Source organism: Ceratotherium simum, chromosome 34, assembly GCF_057802395.1.
Source record: "Ceratotherium simum simum isolate JZ-2026a chromosome 34, ASM5780239v1, whole genome shotgun sequence".
NCBI lineage: Eukaryota > Metazoa > Chordata > Mammalia > Perissodactyla > Rhinocerotidae > Ceratotherium > Ceratotherium simum.
The window spans coordinates 19,898,175-19,925,797 of NC_141933.1; the positions used below are offsets into that span (position 1 = coordinate 19,898,175).

At 39.5% G+C, this 27,623-nt stretch overlaps 3 protein-coding genes across 3 annotated transcripts; all 3 read right to left on the reverse strand.

The window, feature by feature from the left end:
- Window positions 1–372: 372 nt before the first annotated feature.
- On the reverse strand, window positions 373–1,302 carry OR4X1 (olfactory receptor family 4 subfamily X member 1). The gene has a single exon (XM_004436968.2). The coding sequence runs from the start codon at window positions 1,300–1,302 to the stop codon at window positions 373–375; it is 930 nt and encodes a 309-aa protein (XP_004437025.1).
- A 10,817-nt stretch (window positions 1,303–12,119) lies between these two features.
- On the reverse strand, window positions 12,120–13,175 carry LOC147912642 (olfactory receptor 4X2-like). Its single transcript, XM_087423303.1, has one exon. The coding sequence runs from the start codon at window positions 13,160–13,162 to the stop codon at window positions 12,233–12,235; it is 930 nt and encodes a 309-aa protein (XP_087279429.1). The 5' UTR covers window positions 13,163–13,175; the 3' UTR covers window positions 12,120–12,232.
- A 7,202-nt stretch (window positions 13,176–20,377) lies between these two features.
- On the reverse strand, window positions 20,378–23,079 carry LOC101387240 (olfactory receptor 4B1-like). The gene is made up of 2 exons (XM_004436966.2): window positions 22,934–23,079; window positions 20,378–21,434 (listed from the first exon to the last, which is right to left on the reverse strand). The coding sequence occupies exon 2, from the start codon at window positions 21,391–21,393 to the stop codon at window positions 20,464–20,466; it is 930 nt and encodes a 309-aa protein (XP_004437023.2). The 5' UTR covers window positions 21,394–21,434; window positions 22,934–23,079; the 3' UTR covers window positions 20,378–20,463.
- Window positions 23,080–27,623: the final 4,544 nt, after the last annotated feature.

Genomic DNA, 27,623 nt, shown 5'->3' on the forward strand with positions numbered 1-27,623 from the left:
ACCCGAAAGTTCAAGTTTTTCAAACATAAAGGACATATGGCCACTGTTCCATGAGGTAGTCCTCCTTCTCTTCCAATTCCTCCTTCATTATTCCCAGATTGACCCTGGTTTTCTGGAAGAGTTCATTCTCTCAAAACCAGCCAATCTGCCTCCAGGTCACTGTCAAATGTGGAAGCACAGCATTAGAAGATTCCTCCTAGACTTCATCCTGGAGACCCTTCAATGCTGTCCAATCCCATAAAGTTGAGGAAATTGAAACTGAGAAAAGGTAACTAGCCCAAAGCCACCCTATCAGTTAAAGGTAAAGACAGTGAGATCTCAGGTGCCCCAATTTCAAATCCTTTGCTCCTCCTCTTTGCCTTACCTAATCATCTATTTCTCTTCCCAAACCACTTTCCTCCCCATCAGTCTCCTCATGGCATTTTTCACTTCAGTATTCCTGAAGGAGTAAATGATGGGGTTTAAGAGAGGCGTGACCACCGTGTAAAACACAGCAACGGTCTTGTCTGCAGGGAGGGTGACACAAGGCCTCATGTAGACAAAGGAACAGGGAATGAAGAACAGGCCCACAACTGTAATGTGAGAGGCGCAGGTGGACAGGGCCTTGCGCCGGCCTTCTGAGGTCTGGCTCCTCAGGGAGTGCAGGATGACCACGTAGGAAGCAAGCAACACCATGAAGCTGATCACTGAAATGGAGCCGCCATTGGCGATGATTAGCATGCCAGTGAGGAAGGTGTCAGAGCAGGCCAGCTTCAGCACAGGGTGGACATCACAGAAGTAGTGGTCGAGGACCTTGGGGCCACAGACGGGCAGCTGGAAAATGAGGAAGGTTTGCCCAGCAGAATGCAGCAAGCCACCACCCCATGCCGCTCCCACCAGGAGGCCACACACACGCCGGTTCATGAAGACAGTGTAGTGCAAGGGCTTGCAGATGGCCACATAGCGGTCATAGGCCATCACAGTCAGGAGAAAGATCTCAGTGCCACCAAAGAAATGGAGGAAAAATATCTGTGTGATGCAGCCCTTGAGGGAAAGGATTGTCCTCTCAATAAAAGAGTCAAGGATGAGCTTGGGGGCTGTGACAGAAGAGTAACAGATCTCCACAAAGGACAGGTAGCTGAGGAAGAAATACATGGGGGAGGTGAGCCCTCTGCTGGCCATGATGGTCACCACAATGAGGCCATTACCCACCACAATGGCTGTGTACATGAGGAGAAAAATCACAGAAATGACCCTCTGCACATGTCGGTTCTGGGAAAATCCCAAGAAAACAATTTCAGTCACATTGCTTGTCGCGACCATGTTTTAATGCACAGGAGTTGACAGCCTGGAATCACCAAAATCTAAGAATTCTCTTTCAATAACTAGAAACTTCCTTCTCAGGCCTTGCGGACCATTGTCATTTTGCTCCCACTTGAGTCCCCTCTCTGCCTGGGTTTCTCCAAAACATGTTCTCCTTGAGACAAGAGGACAAAGCAACAATCATCAGCTGCTTGACATTATTCTCAAAATAGGATTTGAGCTTGTAACAATGCTGCTTTGAAGTGTTTTCTCTGATCCAGGCACAGGCATTAGCTAATGAATCCTCACAACAAAAATGAGAGGGTACTTTATACATAAGAAAATTGAGACTCAGAGAGATTCAGTCACTAATTCAAGGCCACACAGCTCATAGTTGAACTGAGGACTGTATCTTTCAAAACATAGGTGCTTCCACCACATCTTCTGCTCCTGAAATGTACCTCATATTGGTTGCATAATAAGAGTTTCAATCAGTCTTGCCTTACATCATATGTAGAACAAATTTTTTACAGTGAATTGTAGAGTTTCTCAACATCAACTATTCTGCATCCCGTGAAATTAACCTGGCTCTCTAAGAGGCATAAGACAGAAGCTGAAAGGGATAAGGATAGTCACCAAGCTTCAACTACAGTCCTTGGAGGTGGAGATGGAGACGAGGGAATGTAACAGGCTGCCTCGATAGTCCTGGGACCAATGGCTAAGAAATAATCGAAAAGTCATTTGAGTCCCTTTTATAACAGCCTATTGTTCTACAGGATGTCATAGCATGCTCAACGCAGAGCCTCAGAGCACAAGTCTACACAAGGGAAGACTCCAAGATGGGTGGCAGGACTGCCTCCTGAAGCAGAGGCATGCTAAAGAGACTAGACATGCACTAAAGGGCTGTGAAGACTGACAAAGGGTGATCAGACACAAAAAAGCCATAATCACAGCCTCTGAAGTGGTCATTCCCTCAGAGCGAAACAAGCCCTGTCAGCACACCTGAAGATATCCAGAGTCGATATTCACACACTTCACAGCCAGCTCGCATCCAGGCCAGCCCTCCACGTGTGGGAGAGCAGCTGCGGAACTGTGACCTGGTGACAGGAACACAGGGTTTGGGATCAGGAGAACCAGGTTCAATCCCAGCACTGCTGCTTAGTAGCTGTGTGACATTAAACAAGTACAGAAATCCCTCCAAGCATATAATTTTCATCTGAAAAACAGAAATAAAAATACTATTTGCATGGCTCTGTTTTGACAACTGAACGAGCTCACAAATTTTAAAAGCAAATAATAATTGAGTTTAACTGATGAGTGTCAGAGTATAATTGATTATGTTTTTACTCCATCTTATCACCCTGTTAGTGCTGAGTGTGATGGGGACTCATTAAGGTGCTCCTGCTTCAGAAGGCAGGCCTGACGCCCAACATTGTGTAGATTTGCAGCATCCTGGGTTCTGATTTAAGCATCTCACAAGAAGCCTAAGGAATAGTCAGCCATATTATAAAATAGGACATGCTTAGCCAGTCACAAAAAGAAAAATACTGCAGGAGTCCACTTAACGTGGTCCCTAGAGTACTAAAATTCCCAGAGACGGAAAGTAGAATGTGGTTTCCAGGGCCTGGGGGAGAGGCAGTGTTTAACAAGTACAGAGTTTCAGTTTGGGAGGAAGAAAGGAGTTCTGGAGATGGATGGTGGTAATGGTTACACAACAATGTGAAAGTACTATAATACCACTGAACTGTACATGTAAAAAGGGTTAAGGTGGTCAATTTTATGTTATGTGTATTTTACCAAAATTAAATAAATGTATAAATAAGTGAACTGAAATGATTCACATTTTCCCTTCTCCATACCCATATCCAAGGACAGTGGTTGAAGCTTGTCAATTTTGTTCTTCCCCTGTCTCCTCCTCCTTTTAGCTTCCCCGTTATGCCTATCAGGGAGCTTGGTTAGTTTCAGAGGATGCAGAATAATTGAGTTTGAGAAACTCTGGCACTTGCTGTAGAAAACCCATTCCACGTTATGGTGTAAGGCAAGACGGATATGACATCCTTGTTATGCAGCCAATGTAAGGCATTCCTCAGAAGTAAGAGAGATCATGGGAGCACCTACTTTTTGGAAAATATAGACCTCAGTTCAAATACGAGCTGTGTGGCCTTGGGCAGGTGACTAATCCTCTCTGGGCCTCTGTTTCTTTATCCATAAAATAAGCATAACATATTCCTTTCATAGTTGTGCCCTTTCCTTACCTCCCCATCAGGCTCCGCTCTGTACCTGGCTGATCTTTCTGTTGTGTGCCAATGTTTCATACACAGGATGTTTATGTAGAGAGTGGGAATCTTAGACAGGCACATTTCACTCTCATGGCAAAAATGTCTCTGATACTAGGTGGATAATCTCTGTGAAATTCAGATTTAAAAGTAAATGCTCTTTGTTTCTATAATTGCTCCAAATTTCGGGTGTCAGTGGGAGAATTTCTCTCAGAGGATTTGTAAGGACCACTTTTTAGTTTTTAGATAAAAAAAACAATTAGTTGTGTTTTTCTTTCCAAAGCTGTTGAAAGTTAACAGAGCAAGATGTATATACAGTGTAACCATCAAATTTTATTTTGTAGTGTATATAAATGTTCAATCACTATGTTGTACACCTGAAACTAATGTAATATTGTATGTCAACTATACTTTAACAAATAAATAAAAAGCTTAAGATTAATTAGATTTAGAATGGAAGAAAGAAAAGAAAATTAACATTTATGAAAACTCTGAATACACATGGAAAACATTTGAGATAATTTCAAAAAGAGGTCATCAGACCCATAAGCCATTGACAGTGGCAGTGATAGGTCACCTGTGGGGTGACTTTAATTTTGACTTTATAATTGTCAGGGCCAAGGAAGAGACTCTGAAGGATAAGTATGTGTTATTAGCAAAGAGTAAGTAACTGCACAGTTCCAGGGTTTGTGGTTAAGAAAACCTAAAAAAAAAATGGATTAATATAGAAGCTTAAGATAGGTTGGCCCTAATAAAAACTTCTGTGATAATTTTTCAAATCTTTACAATGAATCCGGTCCCTACCTTATAGTTTCTCATTATACCTTTCCTATCATAGAACTTTGTGTCCTGTGGAGTTCTGAAAAGAAAGATTGGTCTGACTAGCCTTTTCCAGCCTTCCTTTTCTCCCACTTTTTCTCCAAAGATACTCTATCACCAAAGAAGTCAGATGCAGGGTTTCTCCATTTTAGTTTCTCTCATCGGGTAATCATAAACTGTTAAATTTAGAAGTACGCTCATAGATTCCTCATCTTACAGAAGAGGAATCTGGACCCAGAATCACACAGTGGGTTGGTGCAGAGCCTGGACTAGGCCAGGCTCCGTGGCTATTCCCATCCATTATTTGCTTCAATGCTTATCACATCCATCGACTCCGTCCCCTGGTGCTCACCCAAAGCTGGATTTCATAATGGAGAGAGAGCACGGAGAGAGGAGAGAATAACGTATAAACAAAAGTCAAAGCAAAGCTGAAGACTCAAGACCTAAAAGAAATAACAGTGAGAAAATGAACAATAATGTGACTCAACTTCACCTCTTCACCTTCCTGAGGTGTAATTTCTGCCCAGACAGCCTGTGCAAAACTTAGAGGACCTGGAGAAGAGAGGGTGGTTCAGGAGTCAGCAAACTGGGCTGCCAGGGAAAGAAGCCTTTGCAAGATATGCCTTGGGGACTTGAGATCTTAGCTCTAGCTCTAGCACTTTGTCATCCAAGTTGAAATTATCCTCTAGCTATTTTAAACACATCTGTCAGGTCTCTCCAACAAAAGAGAATGTAACTTTTTGAAGGCTTTTGAAGTCTATCTTATATTCACCGCGGCAGCTTGCACAGGGTGGGGAACTCAGTAGATGTTAACAAGTGTTTTAGGTTTGATCCCTGAATCCTCCATCTGGTACTACATCTATTTCAAAACCAAGATATCACTGCGAGTATCCTATAAACAGTACAGAGGATAAAGTATATGTGGGATATCTAGTATAAAAAAATAAGCTCTTCTTGAAAACAATTCCAAAATGGATTCACTCGCACAGGTCACCCCAGGAAAATAGATGTTTGTTTCACTAACAAAGTCTAAATATAAAGTGATCAAAAAAAATATAAAAAGAGTATATTAGTGTTCACTGATCTAAAACTTGGAAATTTATGTTCAAGATTGGTCCTCAACAAAATTTAGGTTTCTGCATAGCCTAATCTCCATTTAGGCTCGAATGGGGCTAGTGCCTTCATCTGTACCAGAGAAGCCCAGTTGTGAAAATGTCTTAGCCAGGACCCTTGAATTTTTCAAAAGAATATTTTTGAAAAATGCGTGACTCCGCAGTTGGTTGAAAATTAGCTTTGCAATTGTCTGCACACTGACCATGTTACAACTAGCACTGGTGAGATTGACTGTAACATCTGCTCTAAGCCAAGCTACAGAGTTACTTCTCACCTGTCTTTAAATAGGCAGGAGAAACTTTAACAGGATGATGTCTAAAGTCGGCCCCATTGGCTGAAAGAATGAGCAATTCTAAGAAAGGCTCTCCATGTACAGAAGTGTGTGGAAGCCAGAGTAACACCAATGAAAGGTGCCAATGTGTGTGAAAGACTCTACCTGAGGGTCTGCCAATCATGGCAAAAGCTCAATGAATCAACTAACTTAGAATCTGTTCTATGTATAAAGGCATTACTTAACTCTGATCTTCCCCTATTGACTTACCAGGTTCCACCAATGCTGCCACCTCCGTGTGCCACCATCTTCAGCACTTAATGACTTTCTCATGAAGAAAGCTACAAGGGAATAGAATAGGGCCAGTCTACCCTAAAACCTACTAAAATGAGGATTGAGGAAACTATTTGCTGGACTGTGAAACTGGAAACATGTAAGGTGTATGAGATGGAAAATTGAGATCAGAGAATTGAATTCTCTGAACTTTTCTAGCATCCTCTGTCTGGGGATTTTCTAGGAAGATCAAAAGTCAACTTCCCAATTGCTTCCCTCAGAGGTTAAGGAACAGATCTCTAATTAATCCAATTATAAAGTTGAGACTTCTACTTGCCCTGTCATGATTAGCCCCCTCTTGTCCTGGCCTCAAGAGGTTTCCCTCTGCATTTTCAAGCAAGTGAAAGAGGAGAATCCAATATCACATCATCCCTCTGCTCCACCACACACATCCACAAGAGGCTCTTGGTGGCCTATTCTGCTGTCACTCCTCATTGCACCAATGATGTCCAGGGAAACTTTAATCAAGTGGACCTGGACCACTTCATACACATACTCCATGTCATCTGACCATAGAAGACTAGTCATGGAAGGGCCTTCAAGTTCATCTTGTCCAACTCATTTGCCTTAAAGGTGGGAAAACAGCCAAAGAGGAAAAAGTACTTGGGCAAAGTTACCCCACGTGCTGATAACATGGCTACACCAGCTTTTTCCTGACTCCTGGTGCAGGGCTCTTCCAACTGCTCATTCTTAAAGTTCTGAGCATTTTATGCAAATTGTCAGCTCATGGTTTTCATGGGCAAAGGCTTCAGAAAGACTAGAGTTCCCTAACTGTTAGGAACAGTCTCCTAAGTAATAGCAAATTACAATTTTGTTGGGCAGTATTATGTCTTTCAACTTTTCTTTCTAACATCTCACACATAGTCAAAGTAACACTCAACTGTAGCAACTAGTATTCCCACTTGACAGATTAGGTAACTGGGGCTCAGGAAGATTAAGAAAATGCCTCAAACCTATAGAAGCAAAAAATTGCCCAGTTATGTCGAATGTCTAAGTGCAACATTTCTTGCCCACACAGACTATGTCACCAGGAGCTGGTGCCCCATTAGGAAGCAAAAAGGCCAGTAGGAAACTGAGCTATGATATGCCCCCATCTGCTTCTGCTCTGTGTAGTCATGCTGCTTCTTCAAAGTTCTGTATGTTTGGCCAAATAAACTATGAAACTCTATTTTTAAAGCCCCAGGAACTCTCACTACTTAAGGAAACCTATGTTAAATCCTTCTGTATATACATCAAAAACTCCCTAATATATTAGTTTCAAACTAAATGGCATTGGATACTGTTATAGGCTCAACCTTTCTCAATTTCTCACTAAAAATCCTCCAGAGAAGGAAAAGGTTTGCCAATTCGCTGTATCACTAACAGCTGGCTTATATCCAGAACCTGGAAAGGACTTTTAGGAGTAGCAAATGCTTGAGTTCTTGCAGTGTTTCAGATGGGTTATGGTTAGGAGGAAGAGGCTATACTTATACCATTGTTTCATAATTTACTTGGCCAAAGATACAGAACTTTGAAGAAGCAGCATGACTACACAGAATAGAAGCAGACTGGGGCATACCCTGATGGAACGGAATGAAGAAATACAAACAATGTCCCACGTGTGCATTTATGCTGGCCTGAAGGAATGTAAGAAGAGAGCACTTCCTTTCTGCTTCACATCACACCTCCCTATCTTACACTCACACACATGTGCACACACACATAAACAGAAACACCCACAATTTACTTAGAAATGTAATGAAAATAACTAACAGTGGGTTTATTTTAAATTTTTACCAGTTTCATTGAAGTATGGTAGACAGGTAAAATTGTGTATATTTAAGGTATACAACGTGATACTCTGATATATGAATACATTGTGAAATGATTACCACAATCAAGCTAACCAAACAGAAACTGTGGAGCTGAGGACTACAAGGAATGAAAAGAAAAATGCAATAGAGAGCATCAGCATCAGAATTGATCAAGCAGAAGGAAGAATCTGTGAAGTAGAAAACAGGACCTTTGAAATTATCCAGTAAGGGGAAAACATAGAAAGAAAACGAAAAAAAAATGGAGAAAGTCTACACGAACAATGTGATGTTATTAAAAGAAATACTCTGTGAATTATTGGGGTCCCAGAACAAGAGAGGGAGAAGGGGGCAGAAAGCTCATTTAAAGAAATAATGGTTACACACTTCCCAAATCTGGGTGCTATTTGGACATCCACGTTCATGAAGATAACAGGTCATCCCAAAATTTCAATACAAAATGATTTTCTCCAAGACCATTATAATATAACTGTCTAAAAGCAAAGGCAGGGAGAATTTTAAAAGCAAAATGAAAATGCACGTATGGAATGGGAGAAAATATTTGTAAATCATATATCTGATAAGGGATTAATATCCAAAATATATAAATGTCATACAAATCAATAATCAAAAAAGAACAATCTGAGTAAAAAATCAGCAGAGGAACTGAATACATTTTTCCAAAGAAGACATACAAATGACCAATTGATTCATGGGATGATGCTCAACATCACTAATCATCAGGGAAGTGCAAATCAAAACCACAATGAGATATCACCTCACACCTTTTAGAATGGTTACCATCAAAAAGATAAGAGATAACCAGTATTGGGCAAGGATGTGGAGAAAAGAGAACCCTTGTGTATTGTTGGTAGTAATGTAAACTTGTGCAAGCACTATGGAAAATAGTATGGAGGTTCCTAAAAACTAAAAATAGAGCTACCATATGATCCAGGAATTCCACTTCTAGTATATACCCAAGGAAATGAAATCAGTGTATTGAGATATGTCTGCACCCCCATGTTCATTCCAGCATTATTCACAATAGGCAAGATGGAAACAACCTATATATCCATTTACAGATGAATGGATAAAGAAAATGTGATATATACACAATGGATTTTTAATCAGCCATGAAAAAGAAGGAAATAGTGCCTTGTGTGACTTCATAGATGGACCTTGAAGGCATAATGCTGAGTGAAATAAATCAGACAGAGAAAGACAAACACTGTATGTTCTCATTTATATGTGGAAGCTAGAAACGCTGAACTCATAGAAACAGAGAATAGATTGGTGGTTGCCAGGGGCTGGAGGTGGGGAAAATGGGGAGATGTTGGTCAAAGTGTACAAACTTCCAGTTACAAAATGAATAAGTTCTGGGAAAATCATGAACAGCATGGTGATTATAGTTAATAATATTGTATTGTAAACTTGAAGATGCTCATAGGGTAGATTTTAAATATTCTCACCACAAAAAAAAAATGGTAATTATCTGAGGTCATGGAGATATTAACTATTCCTATTACGGTAGTCACTTTGCAATATATACGTGCATCACATCATCAGACCGTACAACCTTAAACTCACACAGTGTTATATGTCAATTATATCTCAAACAGCCAGAAAATAAAAGAATACAATTTTAAAAGATTTATTAAAAACTTTAAAACGCTCTTGAGGAACACAAAAGAAGACGTCAGCAAGTGGAAAGACAAACCATGGTCTTGAATGAGAAGACTCACATCATTACAATGGTGCTCCTTTCTAAACACATTTATAAATGTTATGTGACATCAATCAAAATAATAACAAGTACTTTGGAGGATCTAGAACAGGAAGAGAAGTAAACTAAATCTAAAGTTCATATAGAGAAATCTATCTAAAATTCAATATGCAGAAGAACTTTGAAAAAGAAGAACAATGAGAAGAAACTAGCCTTCTAAATATTAAAACATTCATAAAACTTCCATAATAAGAAACAGTGTGGTCCTGGCTATTCTAGAAGCCACAAAGGAATATAATGATAATTATGGACTGCATAAAACCAAAGACTTCTGTATATCGGAAAAAAAAAAATACAATAAAGTCAAAAAAACAAATGACAAGCCGGGGGAAAAATCTACAATTCATATCAGAAAGGACAAATCTTTATATATAACTAGTTCTTGGAATGTAATAAAAAGAACTATAATCTAAATATGAGAAAATAATAGGAATAGTTTACAGAAAATACAAATGAACTTTAAATATATGAAATAAGAGAAGCGTAAATTAAAATTATTTGACCTCCCATTTTTTCAATTATCAGATTAGCAAAATACCAAATTTAATAAAATATTTTACAGGAAAGACAGAATTGCAGGTGAGAGTACAAACAGGTACAACTGCTGTGAAGGGCAATTTGGTGATAGCTATGAAATTACAAATACGTACATACAATCTAGCAATTTCGTTTCTGGAGATATATCCTAGTTTAGATGTATGTATTTAAATCAAAGTTATTCATCGCAACACTATTTGGAAACAATCCAAATATCTATCAGTAGAAGACTACTTAAGTAAATGATGGTACATCGATTCAATGAATGCCACGAAACCGTAAGAAAAGAAGGAACTTTTCCTTGTACTAATATACAAAAATCTCCAAAATATATTGTTATGTAAATAAAGTTTCAGATCTGTTTACATACTATGCTATTGTTCATGCAAAAGGTAGAGATAAATGAGAACATATATATTATACTTATATTTGGTTAAAGAAACTCCAAAAGAAATACAGTAATGAGAGAAGTGTTTATCTAGTGGGCACATGGGAAAGGGAAAAGGAGGAATGGGGAAAGAAATGGAATGAAACTTTGCATTTGTGTACCTTTTTATTTTGCTGATTTTCTTAAAACCTTATGAATATATCACCATTGCACAAAATTAAATTAAAAATTTAGATAATTTTAAAATATAAATTTAATTAATCATGTAAAACAATCTAAACACAGACACATAGAAGAATCAAAAGAAAAAACCGATGGATTTTACTATGTAGAAAAATAAAGCTTTAAACATTAAAAATTTTGTATATAAGACTCAAAGCTAATTAAACACTAAAATAATGCTCCTTGTTCCCAAAAAAAAAACCCAAAAATGCAAATTAAACAAGATGTCTATGTATTTTGCAAAATATCCTAACTTTATATTTTAAAATAATTTCTGACTTACAGAAAAGTTGTAATAATAATACAAAAAATTCCTGTGTACCCTTAATCCACAATCCCCAAATATTAATATTTTACCACATTTTCATTATCATTCATTCTCTCAATTGATAAATGGATAGATAGGTAGATCAAATTTTTGTCTGAAATGTTTGAAAGTTGATGACATAATGCCCATTTACCTTTAAATACCTTAGTAAATAATTCTTCATTCCAAGGACATTCTCTGACATAAACATACTATAATTATCAACATCAGGAAATTAACTTTGAAACAATGCTGTTCTCTCATCTCAGTTCTTTTGCCCTCTGGTGACTTTCATCTAGTATGGGATCTAATCAAGGACCACAGGTTGCATTTAGCTATCCTCTCTCTGTAATCTGGAAAAACTCTTCAATTTGTTTGTCTTGATGCTCTTGAAAAATGCAGGCTAGTAATTTTGCAGAATGTTGTTCAATGGGGTTTGCCTGATATCTTGTCATTATTAGACTCAGGTTATATATTTTTGGTAAGAATACCACAATAATGATATCGTGTGCCTCTCCAGTCTCAATACTGATGATGGTGACTTTGAGTAGCTGTTTAAGGAAGTGTCTTCCAGGTTTCTCCAATGGAGAATTACATTTTTCCTTTTGCCATTAATAAGTACCTTGTAGGGAGATACTTTGAGCCTATGTAAAATCTTATTTCTCCTCAAGGAAATGTTTAGTGACAGTGTCCAATTCTGTCAAGAGCACTTTCAGAAGGAAGGTGAATTGTTATAACCCTTCTAAGAATCAATTAAACACTATTCATAAAGCCGCTATAGCTTTAACATAGTAAATTTACTACAGCAAGTGAGTCTGAAAGAAAATCAAGTGTATAAAGATTTCTATTAAGAATAGTTACCACAGAATTATTTATAATAGTAAAAATTAGAAATGATCTAAACATCTAACAGAAAATGGTTAATTAAGTTATAGTACATACATAAGAGGAAATATTTTACAAGTGATTAGAATGAAGTTTTTGAAGATGTGAACCAGTGAGAATAACTTTAGAACTAACAAGTCCTGTGAACTTTTCTTCATCCCATTCTGCCCCATTGGTTTAGACTCAGCATTATTCTAAATCCAAGGATCAATACCAAGACTTGTTCTCTATTTCTTATCTGCTTTCATTGTCCTGATCCAGAGCATCTTCATAGCCTTCTTCACTTCTGCATTTCTCAGGGAGTAGATGACAGGGTTGAGGAGTGGGGTGATCACTGTGTAGAACATGGCCACCATCTTGTCCACAGCCAGGGTGGTGGAAGGCCTCAGGTAGATGAAGATGCAGGGCCCAAAGAACAAGACAACCACGGTGATGTGGGACCCACAGGTGGAGAAGGCCTTGCGCCGCCCCTCAGAGCTTCGAGTCCTCAGATGGAGCAAGATGACCACGTAGGAGGCTAAGAGGACCACAAAGCTGATCACAGACAAGGTACCCCCATTGGCAACGATCAGAAGACCAGGGAGGAAGGTGTCAGAGCAGGCGAGTTTCAGCAGAGGAAGCAGGTCACAGAAATAGAGGTCGATCACATTGGGGCCACAGAAGGGCAAGTGGAAGATGAGAAGGACTTGGGCAAAGGAATGTACAAAGCCCCCCACCCATGCTGTTCCCACCAAGACAGCACACACCTGCCGGTTCATGATGGTGGTGTAGTTGAGGGGTCTGCAGATGGCCACGGAGTGGTCATAGGCCATCACCGTGAGCAGGAACATCTCAGTGCCCCCAAAGAAGTGGATGAAGAAAATCTGTGTCATGCAGCCCCACAGAGATATGGCTTTCTTTTCAGCCAGCAAATCTGAGATGAGTTCGGGGGCTGAAGTAGAGGAGTAGCAGATCTCCACGAATGACAGGTAGCTGAGGAAGAAGTACAAGGGGGAACCAAGACTTCTGCTGGTCATGACAGTGAGTACAATGAGGAGATTCCCCAGCACAATTGCTGTGTACAAGAGCAGAAATATCACAAAGCAAACTTTCTGCACATCCTGATTGGGGGAAAGTCCCAGAAAAACGAATTCAGTCACATTGCGTGTGTTAGCCATGAGGTCCCCACCAGGAGGCAGTAATGGGGTGGGGCGATCTGAAATGAGACAGAATAAAATACTGCTTCATTAAGTGGGTGAATTACATAATAATCCCTTGCATATCTGAGCAGCTTATGAGCTGGATATTGAAAAATGGGTAGGAGTTAGTTATGTGTACAAGAAGGGAAAAGCATTCAGAAAATGTAGAAGAGTATACGAAGCTATAAAAATTGATCCGTGTGTGGCTGGAGTAAACCAGAGAATCACAAAGATAAAGCTGGAGATAGAGGCTAGTACCAGTTCATGAAGACTGTTATGGATTTTGGGATTTATCCTACAGATAATGGGGAATCATTAGGAACGTCAGTCAACTGTAAGGAGAATCGTTTGTTTATAAAGATTGGACCTGTAGAAACAGACCAGAGGAGGGGAGATCTATTAGGAGATGAATGCCTCATCAGATGATATGGGGCAGCAGGACTGTGTTGCTGTCTCCATGTTAGATATCTCTCTCCTGCCTGAATGTTTTTGTCTTTTGTCTGCAGCTTGACTTCACCACACTTCTTTTGCTCACTTTCCATCCTTGGTTTGCAGAATAACATTCTCACCTCTCCACTTCCCTTCACAATCTTCAGAAGAGATGTCCCGTGACACTCAGCACCCCCTCTTATTTCTGCTTGCTCTTCCTAATTTTATCCTTCAACACCTGGTCACTTGATGATTTTGTTGACATAAATAATCCATAATCAATCTATAAATCAAAATTGGGGTGAGTTTATTATGACCCAACTTTTGAAGAGCATAGCCCGGGGGCTTCCTTCCCTAAAGAAGGAAGGGCACCAAAGAAGTAGGGTGTACAGAGTGGTTATATACCGTCAGAGCATGTATCACATATGATTGCAATGTCCTTTTTACAACAGCCACAAGATCGCCCTGCCAGAATAGCTATTGATAGACACAGCAGGGAGCAGGTCTGCTGTCTCGATGGGTGTGGCTGGTGTCAGGTCTGTCATCTTGAGTTGGAGGGTCACAGGATGAGTGCAGCAATCAAATCCTAGCCTAGGGAGAAATGCTTATCCTTAAGGAAATGCCAATGCGGGGGAAGTTGCATCCTTATCTTAAGGACATTTACTCTTCTCTTTGAGACATGGTAAAGCAGATACACAATGCATGTTTTAAAGGTGATAGGCCCTTTTGGAAAAACAAGGTCAGGCCGAATTAATTTTACACCAAATGGCTTCCTCATATGCTCCAATATATCCTATGGCTTGCCATTTACTTATTAATCTTGTCCCTTTCTAAAGATCCAGCTCAATTCATGCACAATTTTCCTGCCTACTGATACCTTCCTTTGCTCCAATGATATGCCCGCCAGTAGCTACAGAAATACAAACCACCCCTCCACCCAGGGTGCCCACTCATGCTCTGACACAAGCTTCTCCACAGTCTAACCTTCCAACAGCTCAGGGCATCACCAATCATATGCATTGACTGATTTACAGACTGTCCTCACCCATGCTGGACTTTGTCCAAGGTGACAGGTCTGTGTGCATCAACACAGCCCCTTGTACAGTGAGACTCCTGGGCACCTGAGACTAAGAGTCACATGACATCCACTCATGCCACCAAGCTTCTTTCCTGTAGGCATTGAGGACAGGCTCAGATGATTAAGGACAACCGTGAGCTAGAAGGAAATCACTGATAAAATTTACAATTACAAAGACAAATGGAGGGCAGAGACAAGCCCTAAACTCTCAGATCAGCTGGGGAATTTTACCAAGGAGCTATTCACGGAAGAAAGCATTGCTAGCAGTCTGGAGTCTTGGGTTTATATCCAGATTTATTCAGGTGGTATCTATGTGATATCTAGAAAGTTCTTTAACCTCTCAGAGTCTCAATGTCCAAACTGTAGCATGGATATAATACCTACATCACAGGTGGATGCCATAAATCCCACTCCCAGACCATCCAAGGACAACTTAAGTTCCCATCCTCTGCACAATATTGGGGTCATCTCAGAGACAGGAAATCCATCTCCACAATCCACAGACCCTTACAGTCCATGGCCCTCTTCTTTCAGGATATTTTGGAATCACAGCACTTTTCACACTTAATTGTAATTGTTTTATGTGACCATCTGCCCGACTAAAATGTGAACTTCCTGAGGGCAAAGATTGTATCTTGCTACCACTGCATCTCCAGCACTTACTGAAAAGCCTCCACAAAATAGCATACAATGATTATAAATAGAACAAGTGAAGAGGGGATCCACATCTGCCCTAGACTTCTTAGCACAGTAGTTGGTACACTGTAGATGTTCAGTAAATATTGAAAGAATAAAGTTCCCCAAAGACTGAGAGACCACAACTTCTCCATCCCTGACTGCCATACCTAGCACTGTGCTTGCCTCAGGCAAAGACCAGATCAATGAGAGAGCACTTTGTAAAATGCCCTGTGCTTCATGGCAACATTCCCTTTGTTTTCAAAGTGGAATTGTAATCATCTTGCAAAAGAAGCACATGCTCACAAAACAAAACTCACCTAGATGTTTCTGTGGCTTTGCTGTTCCCACCACAGAGATGCAAGTAATGCCCTGAGAATAGCCCTCAGCTCATGTAGGTTCCCCAGTTAGCATTAAGGCCAACTTCCCAATCAGAGTTCATACTTCACACAAGTCGCCAGATGGAGGATCTGCACCCCCTGCAGCCTCAGGCTTGGGAATGCTAAGACTAAGCCACTGTGTCTATTCTGCGTGATTTAATTCGGTACATGTGTGTGGTGATGGGTTGTAATTAGTATTTTGGTGGTGAACATGATGTAATCTATGCAGAAATAGAAGTACAATGATGTACACCTGAAATTTTTACAATGTTATAAACCAATGTTACTGCAATAAACAAAAAATTAAAAAATAAATAAATAAATAAATAAATATTAAAAAAAAAAAAAAACAAGAGCAAAGTAGACTTGCCTCCCAAGTGTTCCACAGAGAAACAAAATTCTGGCAGCTCAGCCTTGAGTTCACTCTACTTGAGAGATACCACGGGAGGAGGTGTGATGATCAGTTGAGAGAAGATTGGTCCCCAGACAGCCATACCTTTCCCTTCCTAATAGGGCTGACTACCTCATGGGATGCAGGACCTGGATACCAAAACCTCAAACTTCCTTATAGGTAACATAAACTTCAGAAATCAATAGGAAATGTAAAAAAAATAAATGCACCCAATGTTCACAGGGCACTTACTCTATATGTGGTGCTATACTACTCAGAGCTCAACTAGATATAGCTCCTGCTTATCATGAACTCTAAGATATGGCTTTACATGTGATGGTGCTCAGAGCAAGCTACCCCAGGAGGCACCACTCTGGTATGCGGATTATTTCGAGCTGAAGACAATAGGGACTCAGAGAACTCAGGAAGAATATTTGAGTTTCCCCTCCCAAACTGTCCAAAGAATTTAAAACAAAAGATCTGTTTCAGGAAGGAGTTATTATCATGATGGCTGTAAAGATAATGAAGGATAGAGGTTACAACAGGAAAGGCACCAAGCCCCTTTTATCAAAAACTCTCTCTCTCCCTGACCACATTATCTATAGATGACCCTGAGAAGAGTTGTCAGGCAAATGTTTGCATTTCTATCTCCATGTGAGTTGTCTTCTTGCCCTCTGAGGTCCCAGACCACTACCCACCCCCAACACCTTCCTTGCCTTTAGCTACAATACTTAAGGGGGCAGCTTAGACAGAGGGACGAGTTGCTCATTTCTGAGTTTCTCCCATGTATACATGTTATTAAACTTGGCATTATTTTCTCCTGCTAACCTGTCTTGTTAATTATTTGGCCAGCCATAAGAACCTTAAGGAAAACGGCAGAGGGAGATTCTCCCTCTCGCCCGACACATGAAATGACACCATTGAAAGGATGGATCCAAGGAATATGGGCCACAAGTGTCAGAAAACTGAAATAGTACTTCTTCTTGCCTGTGGTAAGAAAGAGGGTATAGATCAGTGGTTCTCAACTGGGGGTGATTTTGCCCCCCAGAGGACATTTGGCAACATCTGGAGACATTTTTCATTGTCACAACTTGAGTGGTGAATAGGTACTATTGGCATCTAGTGCGGAGAGGCCAAGGATGCTATGACACAACCTACAATGCACAGGAGAGCTCCCAACAACAAAGAATTATGTGACCGAAATGTCAATAGTGTTATTGTTGAGATGCTCTGCTAAAATGAAACAAAATTTGTCCTAAACTGATAATTATTGGGATAAAAACCGGGAGTTATGGTACATATGAGTTCATTACCCTGCTTTGACCACATCTGTATATATATTAAATTTTCTGTAATAAAAGATTTTTTAAATGCCATAAGATCACTCATATCCTGGAGCCCCCTTTATCATCCAGTGGGAAATTAAAGCAGGGTGCCCTCATAGGAAAACTGAGACATTAAGGAAAATGGCTCTTGCAGTTGGTCCAAACTTCCGTGCCAAGGAAACTGAATCACAGAATTTTAGTCACTTTTCTGAGGTTGTACAGTCACTAAGTGGTTGAGCTGGGGTTCAGTCTGTCACTCTGGCACCAGATTAAAATCCCTTAACCACCTCACTATGCCAAGGTACGCTACCCTCGAAGATGTCACATTTACCACAACTCCCTGCGGCAGACATTCCTTCCCTAATGACAGAACCCTGACTTTGTTAAAGCACCAATGTGCCCAGCCCAGGGGAAACACAGTGCCTGGTCTGAGCCAATAATATAATCCCATTCCCCTTTGCCACTACTCACTATCCCAGCCTCCTTTGCATCTAGGCATAGACATGTGACCTAGTTCTGGTTGGTGAGAATAAAAATAATAATTGTTCTAGGGAGATTCTTAGAAAATAAAATGAGAGCCCCTCCCTCCCCTCATGTGAGTATATAATACCTGGAGGTGCTGTAACCATCTTGCAGCTGTGAGGGGACATCCAAGAGAATTGAAAAGACACCAACCAGGTGCTCTGGCCTCATAGAATTAATAAAATAACACTGGAACCGCTGAACTCCAAACTTCTTCTAGAGTAAACAATAAATTTTATTACAACTTAAGCCGAGGGTTGGCAAACTTTTTCTGTAAGGGTTACATAGTAAATATTTTATGCTTTGCAAACTATACAGTCTCTGTCACAACTACTCAGCTATGCCTCTGTACCACGAAAGCTGCCAGAGATTAAAAGTAAAGTAATGGGCATGATTGTAGTCCAATAAAACCTTATTTATGGACACTAATATTTGAATTTCATATAACTTTTACGTTTCACAAAATATTATTCTACTTTGATTTTTTTCAACCATTTAAAAATGCAAAAACCATTTTTAGCTGGCAAGCCACACGAAAACAGGCAACAGGCTGGATGTAGCTTAACCCAAACCTCAGTACCCAGATATTGACTGTCTAGAAGGGGAAGGGTCTTGTAAAATTGTTCAGATTAAGATATTAATGGTTAATAATAGTTTTGTTGTACTTCAACTCCCAGAGACATTTTCATTCTAACAATGCCCACTCCTGTGAAATAAAGCTCCTACTGTGGAATTTCAGATATTCTAATCATATCAATGGGGTGGGGACACCAAACAAAGTAGAAAGCCTTCCTGGGACTCCCACAAGATCACACTGATAAAGAGGGAAAAAGAAAAACATAAATTTATGTCTCCAAATATCACAATCTTTCCACATACCACAGGATGCTAACACCGAGAGATAAAGTGAATGAACCCAAGGTTGCACAGGTAGAAGTTGATAGAGGGGGATTCCAGTCCAGGTGATGCCTCTCTGAAGTCCATGCACTTGGTGCTATGGATCGCCAAAGAGATGGAAGTAGCTCAATTTCAACATTGTCCAAAATAGGGACAGCTGGGAAACGGCTATGATCGATACCATGAATATAAGGAGCTCATCTAAAATACAACATGGCATCGCCTCCTCAGATCTTACTTGAATCAAGGTGGTATATGAGAAACCAAAAATATATTGGGTGTGAATAAAATCTCAGATTCTCATACAGAATGTTAACAAAGTGACATTTCTATCTTAATCTCACCCAAATTATGTCTTTAAGCAGTGTTTCTTCTGTCATCACTGCTCAGGCTTATTAATGAGATCTATTCTCTGATGATGGAATATTTATTAACATTAAGATAGTTAATGTGGGTTTTTTGTTAATTGGAGAGATTTTCAAAGTGAAAATCTCATCATTTCCATGCAAAGAAAATAATCATAAAGTACAATCTAGAAATTGAAGCCTAGGATTGGATGCTGAGGCCATAGGACCTTCTTTATTCTTCACATCATCATGTAAGGACCTTGATACCACAGACAATATGCCATTTGTATATTCTGTTTTCCATTAGTTTATTTAATTTTGTGTTCATTTATTCAACCAACATTTGCTGAGGACATAGTATGTGTGTGAAAGTATGCTAGGCACTGAACTAGAGCAGAAAGGTAAATAATACTCTGCCCTCAAGTAGGCTTCAGGGTACACATATCCAGAAATACCAATAGTTTCAAATAAAGTCTTAAATACCCTAAGAAACAGTCCATTTGAGCAAAGGACAGTCAGTTTTCAGGTGAAGTGAGTCTTTGCAACCCAGGCAAACTTGCAAAGGTTTTATTAAGAGAATGGTGGCTGGTAGAATTTTTAAGGAGGCTAAGTTTGAACAGACTGAGATAGGGAAGGTTTAGAACACAGCAGGAGCCAAGGCTCTCTGGAATTGCCAGGGAAGTCTGAGGCCATGTAGGCTGATGAAGGGATGGCCTTTATTCCCTCTCTGACCAGCCAAGTCAAGCTGGCTTGGATTCCCAGGAACAGACCAGTGACTACTTTGCAAAGAAGTTTCTTCAGCCATTCAGTAAATTTCTCATTGATCCTTATTTATAAAATGAACTTTACAGAAATTAAAGAACCACAAATATCTAAAGTACCTAATAATTATATATTTTAGTATTTTTAATGATGGTAAAAATAGAATGAGAGAGCGTTGACACAAAAGGTAGCAGTCAGATAGAAAATCATTTACAAGCATAAATTCTGTGGGATATTAGAGTTTAAGGATGGCAGCAGCAAAGTACTAGGGAATTTTGAGATTTCTTGGTGATGTCTAAAGAAAACAGAAAAAATAATATTCATTCTCCTAGGACAGTGTTGTAAAAAAATAATAAATAAAATACAACAAAAAATATGAATAGGTTAACTTTTGCTCTCTTCCTCATAGTTGATTAAAATCAGAATGCATATTTGGTCACTCTGTTCATGCTAATTTTTTTCACCTTATTGTTTTTATTCCACCCTTGAATTCACTTTGTTGCCCAACAATCTCTTCATGGCGATTTTCACCTCTGCGTTTCTGAGTGTGTAGATGATGGGGTTCAGCATGGGGGTGATGACCGTGTAGAACACGGCCACCAGTTTGTCCTCAGTGAAGGTGGAGGAGGGTCGCATGTAGAGGAAGATGGCAGGTCCAAAGAACAAGAGAACCACCATGATGTGAGAGGCACAGGTAGAGAGGGCTTTGCGCCTCCCCTCTGCAGAATGGTTCCTCAAATTTACCAGGATGATGATATAGGAGGACACCAAGAGGAGGAAGGAGACAATAGCAAATAGTCCACTGTTGACCAACACAAAAACCCCCTCCACAGAGGTGTCAGTGCAGGCAATCTTGAATAAGGGATGGAGGTCACAGAAGTGGTGGTCAATCACATTGGGACCACAGAAGGGCAATTGGACAGTGACAATGATCTGAACCATGGAGTGAAAAAAGCCCCCAAGCCAGGAGCCAGCCACAAGAAGGTGACACACAGGCCGGCTCATGACGGTTGTGTAATGAAGGGGTTTACAAATGGCCACATAGCGGTCATAGGCCATTACTGTGAGCAGGAAGGTCTCACTAACTCCAAAGAAGTGGAAGAAGAATATCTGAGCCACACAGCCCTCCAGGGAGATGGTTTTAATCTTGGTGAGTAAGTCTGTGATGAATTTAGGGACAACAGTAGAGGAGTAACTGATCTCCACCAGAGACAGGTAGCTAAGGAAGAAGTACATGGGGGAATTCAGACTCTTACTGACGCTGACCGTTAGAACGATGACGCCATTACCCACCACCGTGGCCAAGTACACGGGAAGAAACACCACAAAGCACACCCTCTGCACCTCTGGATCCTGGAAAAGACCGGCAATAATTAACTCAGTCACATTATTTCTACTCGCCATGGAATCCTTTCAGATGAGCCGGACACAAGCTACTGAGAGACCTGAAATAAAACAAACACTGATTTTAACCAATTCACCTCATTTATAGCACATTAGTGTAAACCACTTTACAATACAGACTTATGAAGTCATCCATTTAGCCAATTTGTACTCACTCAGCATGAAATATTAGCAATTTAACAACAGTTTATATATTAGAAAATGAAGGCTTAGAGAAATGGTAATTTACCCAGGATCACCCAGAAAATGGTGGATTTTCAGACTCAGAACCAGTCTCTCTGACTTCACTCCAAGGTTCTTTCTAATTCACCACCAGATATTCTGAATTTGGGGGCCATTAGATTCATAGCCCATATTTTTATTATCTTCATTGCATTTTGACAGCTCTATCCTATTGGGGAATCCCCATGACACACTTCTGCTGCTAAATTCCTTCTTTCCTTCATCTCTGCCTCAGGGAATCATCTTCCCACTCACAATTCTTCCCTTTCCAATAGGTCCTCTGTACTGTTTTCTTCACTCAGTTAGTTATACCAGTCCTCAACTTACTCTGGTCAGATTTCTTTGCCTGTCTTGCAGCTTCAATAACTAAGTTTATGTGACAAATGCTTAAACACTCTGGAGAGAATTCAACCTACTAGTTTGTCTCCGTCATTTCACTATTACATTTATTTATACCTCTTGGCCCACTGCTCTAACTACCGAGACATCATGAATCACAGAGCTTGTCCTCTAGAGCATTGTTTTGGCTTGTTAGCCTGCTTGTTTGGGTTCCAGGTGGGTAGCCTGCAGCAAAGTATATGATAACAATAGTGAGGATTTCTCAATAAGTTACTTCCCTGGAACAGATACTTACTAAGCACACTTGTACACCTATACACAACCCCCAACTATGCATAAGAAATATTGATCATGATACACTTTCAAGCTAACAAATGTAATGTGATTCAAAACAATATTCTTTAGATTAAGGTGCCAATTAGGAATTTTTTTCACCACATATAGTCCATGAGAAACAATAAAGAAATAGTATGAGCATTTTGATTCTCTGCTATAAATTTTATCATCATTGCTTTACTCTCTATCTCTGATTTCATACTGAAATTTTCAAGAAATATAATTTCAAAGAAGTAAAAATGCACCTGAACTGCAAGGATCAGAATCAACAAAGAAAACAAAAGTCACTGATATGAACAGATGAAAACAAGGTTGCATGTGTCAGAATTCTTCAGGGAGGACACACACTGAAGTTTGAAGTTTCCTAAGATAGCAGAGCACAGGTGTTCTTACCAAAAAAAAAAAGGTAATTATATGAGGAGATGAATATGTTAATTAGCTCACCTGTAGTAATCATTTTATTATGTATATGTATATCAAAACATCAAGCTGTAAATACTAAATAGATACAATTTTTATTAAAGAAAAAAAATTTTAAGATTAAATAAATTACTCAACCTAAAAATAATCAAGAAACTAGTATTCTGAAGCAAGAAAAATAGTAGAGAAAGAGACCATGGCATCTCAGAGATGTAGACAGTACCCTGGATCCTTGACTTTTCAATCCCTCGTGCAGTCCCTTGTGTACTTGGGTACCAGAGAAAGTCGCTTTATTCCTCAAATCAATTCTCCTCTTTGCTTAAGCCTGTTGATGTGTTTGTGTTTCTTGCAAGCAAAAACTCCTAAGATATAAACCTAGGAAAAAATAAATAAATGAACTGAAGACCACTAGCAACAATAAGAAAGTTCAAAATACATTACCAGTTAGGAAACCCAACTGAAAAATATTCCTTCTACAATAGCCAAGAAGTTTTTTAAATAAAAAGCACTTAAAAATGTGATACAGTTATGCAGAGAAAACCATAAAACTACTAAGGGAACGTGAGAAAATACATGTATAAGGGGGAAACCATACTTATATCTACCAAAAAACAATTCTTACAAAATCATGCTTAAATTATAAAATTTAACACAATGAAAATTTCAACTCTTCCTAAATATATCTACAAATTTATGCAACCTCAATCAAAATACAATGGAACATTTCTTTGTAATTTACATAATTTAAAGTTCATCTGCAGAAAATAAAAGAAAAGATCAGCCCTCCACGGAAGCAAAAGGAAACTGCATATCTAAGAGCTAGTTTCCAGGAAGGTGGATGCAGCAGAGAAATTACATTAAATACCCATGACCTAACACAAGCAATATTACCAAATTCCTCATATCATGGTGCCCTTTCCTATGGGAGCAGTGATGTAGGCACCAGGCACCCACAGTCATTAGGAATATCTGGCACCATCTCAGTAACTTGAAAAATCAAGCAGCTGAATGGTTAGAAGATAATTCTGTGAAACTCAAGAATCTCCTTTTACCACATCTTCTCTCATGAACTCAAGGAAAAGATTTAGACAGAGATTAGGTTGTAGCTGATGAGACAAGGCTGTGGAGTAGTAAGACACCTACAGGCAAGTGTGACTTGGAATATACTCTGAAGCCCCCATCACCCTCAAAGCTGCCCAGGCCTTAGCTTAGATGTCATATACAACCCACATCGCCATTCATTCCCACACCCAGTCATCACCACATCCCATTAATTTTACATTTAAACCCTCTCTTCTGTGGGCACTTTCTCTCCATTCTTGCTGCCACCACTTTCTCACACGCTGTCAGTTGATGCCTAGATGACCAAAGCACCTTAGTCTCCAGGTGCTCCCACCTCATCCATCCTGCATATGAAGCCAGAAAATTGTTTCCTGACCCTTCTTTCCTCAGATCCTCCATTGTGTGGGAATAACCAGGGAAAAATCTGAACTCTTCTGACTCACTTTTAAAGACCATCGCAGACTGAGCCACCTCAACAATCACCCTCTTATCCACTAAAATTCACCTCACCTCTGTTCAACTCAGGGCCCTCTCCCCATCCCACAAGCCCACCCTGCTCATTCCCGCCACAAGCCTCCCTTCACCAGAAATGCCCTCTCCTGTCCCTTCAACCCCACTCGCCTTCCAAGCCCAATTCCAGTCTTATGTGTTCAATGAAGCTTGTCTTTAATACTCCAACCCATATGAATCTTGTCTTCTCTGAGCATTGTAAATACTTTGATGATTTCCCTTAAATGTAAATCTGATCAAGTTACTTCTCTACCTAAAATCTATCAACACCTCCTCATTGCCCACAGCATAAATTCCAATATTCTAAGTAGGTCCTTCCTGAACTGGCCATTGCCTATCTTTCCACCCTTATTTGCATTCCCTAAATGAATGTTATACAGCTATTTCCTAACCAAGGGTGTCTTTTCTCCCTTCTCTCTGCTTAGTATTCCTTCTTTCTAGATTGCATGAAGATTGTCACTACTGTAGGAATACTGTATTCTCTCCTTTGTACTCCTACGATACTTTATCATACTTATTTTTTAGCAATTAACAGATTCTTTACAATTGTAATTCTGTGTCCATATATTCTACTAAGAAATATGCTATCCTAGTACTCAAAATTATCTGTTTAATATTTTTCTTAATTCATTATTATTAATTTCATTTTGGTTGATAATATAGCTAGTATTTCAATAGAACCATGTGCTACACCCTTTACAGGTGCTCTATATACATTAATTCATTCAATTTTAGGAACAAATTTGTGATGTGGGTACTATTATTATCACCCCTTTTTTTAAATATGAGTAAAAAGAAGCACAGTTAAGTGAATTAACAGGCCTAAGGTTACAGAACAGTGGAGTCAGGATTTCAATCCAAGCAGCATAAACACAGATCGTATGCTTTTTAACCACTGCCCTATACAATTTCTAGGTATATAACATATAAGTGAAGAGTTAAAATTAAATATGCCCTTTTGTTAGAAGTCCAAGGTATATTTATTCACCAACACAAACAAATGTTTCTTAATGAATCTGAACTCTTTGTTTTTTTTTTTTTGATCCATTAGAGAAACTAAGCAAAATATCCTAGGACCAATATGAGAGATCACTCAGAGATAAGAGAGGAATAAGGAAGGGTCCAGTTTTTCCAGCCTTCATTCCTGAGAAGGAATATCTGATAGTCTTCCTTTTTGAAGACCACATTTTCCTTTTCTGGCATCTCTACCTTTTCTGTATTTATTCCTCTGTCTGCTACCTGCCGTCAATGATTCCCACCATTCCCTCCCACTTAGATGGTAAGAAATACCTCTTCTCTCCCCACAATGTTGCCTCATCTAGAAGCATGGAAAGAAAAGGTGACCAGCATGTAAAAGTCTAAATCAGAATTTGAGCACATAGACTCTCCATCAGGTAACCTGCTGGACTTTAGACCAAAGCATAATGATAGATGCAGGCAATGGCCAGAGGAAGTATAAGAGAGAGCTTGACGTGCCGATGTGACCGATGGCAGAGTGAATCATGTGCTGCCACATTCCCAAATGGTATCTCAAAGAATCCCCAAATTGTAAAGGACTTTAAATTCATCACATTTTGTATAATTTTGCCACAACAAAAAATAAATAAATTTAATTCATTACCCTGCAAAAAATCTTCAAATCCAACCAACTCATTTTACGAATGAACACTTGTGGCTCGAAGAGAGTAACTGACTTGCCCAATGCCCTATGGCTGCTTAGAGACTTTGCACCTTACTTCCAGTCAAATCACCTACCTTTAGTTCAGAATATCTGGTGTGGTTTTGTTCTGCCTTGGAACAAGGAATTGGGTTAAATGGATCTCAAATGCACCTAAGTGCCTCCAATTCGGCATGAAGTTAGTTAGCCACTCTGCTGGAATAGATTATTACTCAAGGAGATGATCTGGTTTGGGAAAACTGGGAGGGATGGAGCATTGGATTCCTCTCTGGGAATCCTGGTCCCTGGACAAGCAAGGTCTCTTGCCTAATATTACCCACACAGCTGAGTTTTCGTTGAAGGCCCCCAATGAGTAAAGTTCAGGTCACACTCAGTTAAGAGTGGTGCTGAAAAGATTTAGAGAACTTTTACTCTGACCTCCTCTGTTTATAGATGAGGTGACAGAGGCTGAGAAGTTAATTGGATTCCCAGGCCACACAATAGATATTTCCCAGGTTACTAACCCAGAAATGTGTGCTCTATCAATAACACAAGGCTGTTTTCTGATGGGTGGTAGTTACTACTCGATTAAAGGATCAGACTTTGAATCACCAACAACAAATTACCAATGTTCCTGGAAACTCTTAGAAAAAGAAGTAGATGATGGCTAAGATGAATTACCAAAAAAAGGAAAATTTAGGGGATGTTGAGCTGGGTTGATTTTTAAGGTCTTTATTTTGATGTAGAAAACCAGCCCACCCACTGAAAGTCCAAGGGTTCTGATTAAACGCTTAGATCCTTGAACTATTTAAAATAAATTAACCCACACACTATAATCAAGGGAACAACTTCCCCATGGAATTTCCTTTCTCTAGGGTGGAACTTTGTCAATTAAACTATGACTTAGGAAAAGTTTAAAATCTGTCTCAATTAGTTTAGTGAGATTTCTATAAAGTTTTTGCACCCAATAATGAGGTAGTAAGAGAAGAAAATTGAAGGAAAAACATAAAGGGAACTTTTTTCCACACTTGACTACTGAGAATGAAAAACAGAATGAATAGAGAAGAAAAAGAGGACTGGACAGGAAGCCAGAACACCTGGGCACTAGCTCTGGTTCAGTAATTGATTAACCATCTAACTTAGGCCATGTATTTCACCTCCCCACTCCTCACCCTACCCTGTTCCCACTTCCATATAAAATGACAGAGTTGGGCCAGACTATCTCCATTGCACCCTCCATCTGACGCTCATGGATTCATGTGTAAGTCATTTAATCTCCCTGTGCCTCAGCCTCTCCACCAATAATGATATCAGTAATAATAATGTAATATAGTGAGAACTTTCTCAGAAAGAGATATAATTCATCTATCCATTCATTCACACATTCATTGAAGAAATGGGGTTGAATCCTATTATGCCAAGCACTGTTCTAGGTGTTGGTGACTCAGTAGTGAAAAAACAAAGTCCTTAACTCAGGGAGGTTTCTTCCTTCATATCCTCAACCAGGCAATATAAGTAGAAAAAGAGAATAAACACACAAAATTTGATATGCAAGTCAAACAGTAATAAGTCCTTGAATACAAATAAAACAGGTTAACGATGATAGCGAAAGCTGCTGGGTATTATTTTATACAAGGTAGTAAAGAGAACTCTTGTCAAGATCTCTGTGTATTCTCTTGAGAAT

Bases quoted from the DNA above. Each gene is read 5' to 3' on its own strand.
- OR4X1 (XM_004436968.2), bottom strand. From the start codon at position 1,302: ATGGTCGCGACAAGCAATGTGACTGAAATTGTTTTCTTGGGATTTTCC.
- LOC147912642 (XM_087423303.1), bottom strand. From the start codon at position 13,162: ATGGCTAACACACGCAATGTGACTGAATTCGTTTTTCTGGGACTTTCC.
- LOC101387240 (XM_004436966.2), bottom strand. From the start codon at position 21,393: ATGGCGAGTAGAAATAATGTGACTGAGTTAATTATTGCCGGTCTTTTC.